Below are 4,065 nucleotides of genomic sequence, written 5' to 3'. Positions count from 1 at the left end.
CCTGCGCCCAGCCTGTACTAGTTTAAAGAGCTCACTTGATCAAAGTGACAGGTTTCTGTTTGCAGTCTGCTGCACTGGTCACGGTTGGCAAGAATCATTCTTCAGCAGCCATTTAAGAAGCTGGAGCAGTGGTTCCCAATCATCAGGGCATCTAAGAATCACCCTCGGAGCTTGTAAAAATGCCAAACCTTAGGTCTCAACCCCCTACCCAGGGGCTAGGGTGGGCCCCAGCATCAGTGTTTTTAGCCAGCAGCCTGGGTGCTTCTGGTGTGGCTGGTCAAGAACACGCTGTGAGAACAATGATCTAGGTCTCAGGCCTCAGCTCAGAAACTGTTTTCATCAAAGAGCACACTGACCATCCTCAGAGAACAGAACAGGGCCCTACTTCTTTCACTGGGCAGGTGGGTCACGTAGGCTGAGGGGCCTGGTGAGCTCTTTTATTTGGGGTCTGATAATGTCAGAAGGGAATTTGGTTCAAGGGCTCCAGCCAAGTCTGCGACCGCAAGTTAATGCGATGTTCGCACTGGAAGTGGCTGGCACAGCCCCAAACAGGTACAGGGGATGAGCTGCCCAAACCCAGTCACTGCAGGGTCACTGGGAATCAGGTGGTCTTTTTAACAGGATGGCTTTTAAAATCGCCAAGTGTTAGTACTCAATTCAGCTATTATCAGTAAATCACTGACAAACTGGGCTCTTTATTTCTGTCCAAAACAAGGCCACAATTTGTGTTTGATCATTGGCATGGCATGGCCATTATGTCAGTGGCTCAGGGAGCCTTCAAGATCTTATCTGGAACCTCTAAGGATTGGAATGTTTGATTCAGCTTCAGTCTGAGCAGCTGTTAGGGCATCTTTCTTGGAGAGCACGTCCATGCCTGGGTCTATTATCTTGTCCAAATAGATCGTCTGCCTAAGCAGACACATCCTATGTCATGTTTCCTTGTTGTTTCCTGGGTTTCCTGGTACTGTCAAATGTGACCTTGTGCCTCAGAATCATCATAGACGCTCAAAAATGGGAGAAATCTTCTTATCTCGTTGCTGGTCCAATACCACAGCATACACATGGGGAAACTGAGGCCCCCAAAACGAAGGCAAATTAGTGACAGGAGGAGGAGTTGAGCCCAATCCCTACTTGCCTCCATGGCTGGAACATCAAAGGTAACACTAAGGATCCCCTTGGGCTCTAATCCATCATCTTAGAACAACAGGAGGGCTTCACAGACAGCTTCGTCAATGCTTCTGTGCCCACTTGTTTTAACCCTTCACTCACCCCTGCAAATTTCAACTTCCCATACTCAGCTGAGTCGGTGATGAACTATTCACTGGCAGTGCCCTGCACTCTGAACTGGGTTTTAAGTGATGACAAGTCTGCTGCGCCTCAGGTTTAGAGGAAACACCATGTAGGACGCAGCAGCGAATGTTTGCTCTGTTCCTGTGGAGCCCATCATCTACCTGAGACAACAAGGCAGATGTCCACATAAACGCCAGGGCTGTCCGTGCTCAGGGGCAAATCAGTGGAATAGGTAATACAAAGAGAAAGGCAGGTGAGAGCTCAATGGGCTAACACGGTCAAGGTAGGCTTCCTGGAGGAAGAGGTATTTACCTGGCCCATAAAGAATAGGTTGAAGCTGGGCATGGTGGCTCAAGCCTGTAAGCTGAGCACTTTGGGAGGCTGAGGCGGGAGGACTGCTTAGGTCCAGGAGTTCGAGATCAGCCTGGGCAACATTGCAAGACTTTATCTCTACTAAAAATTAAAAACTTAGCCAGGCATTGTGGTACACACCTGTAGTCCCAACTACTCGGGAGGCTGAGGCAGGAGGATTGCTTGAGTCTAGGAGTTTGAGGCAGCAGTGAGCTATGATTGCACCACTGTACTCCAGCCTGGGTGACACGGCAAGACCCTGTCTTAAAACAATAAAAAAGGATTAAGTTTGCCTGGTTTTTTCCAGGAATGGGTTAGGCATGGAGTCAGGATAAGGAGAACATGACTCAGTCTCACTAGATAAGGACTTGGTAGAGGCAGAGAATAGTGGAGAATGAGGGTGGGAAGGAAAGTGGAGCTGTTATGTTTAGGGTGGTTGTTCATTGGTTCCTTGATTTAAAGTTATGCTTGCCTCCTTAGGTCCTAGAAACACAGGCCTGGGTAACTTGTCCTTACCCTTTTGTCCTTGTCTGTGCCTGGATCATGAGAACCAGGATTGGAGCTTTTGTTCGGGTCAGGGGTTATAACAGATGAGACGCATCTATCCGTTCCACCCAGGTACGCTTTGTATCTTTTCTCCATAGTGGGACCCTGAAGATGTGAACCTTGAAGGCAGCAAAGAAAATGTGGAGCTACTGGGATCCCAGGTGCACCGGGACCCTGTGAGGACAGCACACCTGCGTGATGATGATTAACACCTGGAGCCAGCTCATCAGCTCAGAGCCAAGGGTCAGGAGTTTTTTCAGTAACGCAGCAGGGATCAATCTGCACTGACACCGTGGCAGGAACTGAAGCTGCCCTGGAAAGTGAGGAACCAGGAGCCGTCACTAAGTGTGGCTGGTCTACATCATAGCTCATCATGGAGCTACGACTTTGGGAACCACGGACAGACCTGGATAGGCCCAGCATTTGTTCTGAAGATTACAAGTTCACAGACAGCTCTTGCTTTGTAAAGATAATCCAAAGGACATTAGACCCGCTTTTCCTTTTCCCTTTATTCCCTTGAGAGTCAGCCATAAACTGAATAGCTGCTAGGTTCCAGGAATGAGTTCACCTAACAAATAGCAAATGTGTCTGGTTAGATCTCAGCAGAGCCCACTCTGCAAGACCTGGCTGAGCCAGATGAGAGGGTGGGACCTGTGCTGGGGGACCTTGGGTCACACACAGGAACCAAGACCTGGCTTCCGCCCCCCAGTCACCCACTTGAGTTATCTGCTGGAAGTTATAGACAGGACTGCGTGGCCAACCAAGTGTTTGTGAGATCACTGACACTGCAAAAACAAAGCAAACTGCTCCAGGTACCAGGACTTCCTCTAACCTGGCAAGGTGTGTGCTGAGGCGGGGTTTGCAGGTGAGGGGGCCTGTATGCTTCAGGAACTAACTAAATGCTTGCAGAGGATAAGAGGCATGATGGGAGGTGTTCAAGCACAGCAATCCCATTTGGGGGTTATTTTGATACCGCGATGAGTAAGGGGAAGAGCGCACGGAATGGGGCTAAGGTGGGAGCAAACACTGGGGTGAATAAATTTTAAATCAATTCAAGTATCTCACTGTGGAGTGCAATGGTGAGCGTGAATCCCTGCGCAGTCACAGAAAATGACGCTGGCCATGAGACGAAGTGGAGAAATGCCAAGCAACACAGTTTTGCTCGGGGCTGGCCCACAGCCGCCTGCGTGACTCAGCTACAGCAGCCCAGTTTCTCCTAAGGGGTAGGGCAAGTTCCAGCAGCATGAAGGGGGTCCCTTGGGGAAGCAGCGTGGCTCTGCAGGTCTCTGCATAGATCCTAATCCCCTGGGTGACCTCTGAACTACAAGTGATCTTAAAGCCACTTTATTTATCCCCTTTAATCTGAACTGTGTTGGTCCCTGGTTGTCTTGGAAAGTTTGCTGAAGTCAGCTTTGCTTTGTGATGTTAACCACTGAAGCTGTACTTCCAGGGAAGAGGAAGATTTGAATGGAGGCCCAGGATGCAGGGAGAAAGGAGTGCTCAAACAGATGAAATAGTACAGAGGACTGGATGCAGGGAAAGGTGGGAGCTAGCAAGGAAGAATCTGAGATGGCCAGAATGGATGATGTAGTATGGGCTGTAGGGGTGGCAAAAAGGCTGAAAAGGAACCAGACTGTGGAGGCTGGTGAGTCAGTGCTTGGTTCTGTGGCCAACTGGTAGCCATGGAAGATACCAGAGTAGGAAGGTCACTGACTTGCCTCAGGAAGACCACAACTGATTGGTGAGTTTTTCATCCCTATGGCTACAACTTTCCAGGAAGCAGAAATATAGTCATGGGTACACAATGAACATGGGGAACAGGTTTAATCTAGAGTACTGGGTGGTAACAGCAGGGCAGAAGAGCTTATCTTTAGAAAG

General features: G+C 49.3%; 1 protein-coding gene across 8 annotated transcripts in view; it reads left to right on the top strand.

Annotated features, from left to right (window-relative positions):
• The window catches only part of TMEM44 (transmembrane protein 44), a 45,246-nt gene extending 42,003 nt beyond the window's left edge, over positions 1-3,243 (top strand). For all 8 annotated transcript variants that reach the window (XM_063662570.1, XM_063662569.1, XM_063662572.1 and 5 more), the window contains one exon: positions 2,286-3,243. In XM_063662570.1, the coding sequence (XP_063518640.1) occupies positions 2,286-2,396 (111 nt within the window). In that variant the 3' untranslated portion in view covers positions 2,397-3,243. The remainder of the gene's footprint in view (positions 1-2,285) is intronic.
• Positions 3,244-4,065: the final 822 nt, after the last annotated feature.

This window comes from Pongo pygmaeus, chromosome 2, assembly GCF_028885625.2.
Source record: "Pongo pygmaeus isolate AG05252 chromosome 2, NHGRI_mPonPyg2-v2.0_pri, whole genome shotgun sequence".
Lineage (NCBI taxonomy): Eukaryota > Metazoa > Chordata > Mammalia > Primates > Hominidae > Pongo > Pongo pygmaeus.
The sequence above is the reverse complement of the archived record's forward strand: the minus strand, read 5'-3'. Positions and strand labels throughout refer to the sequence as shown.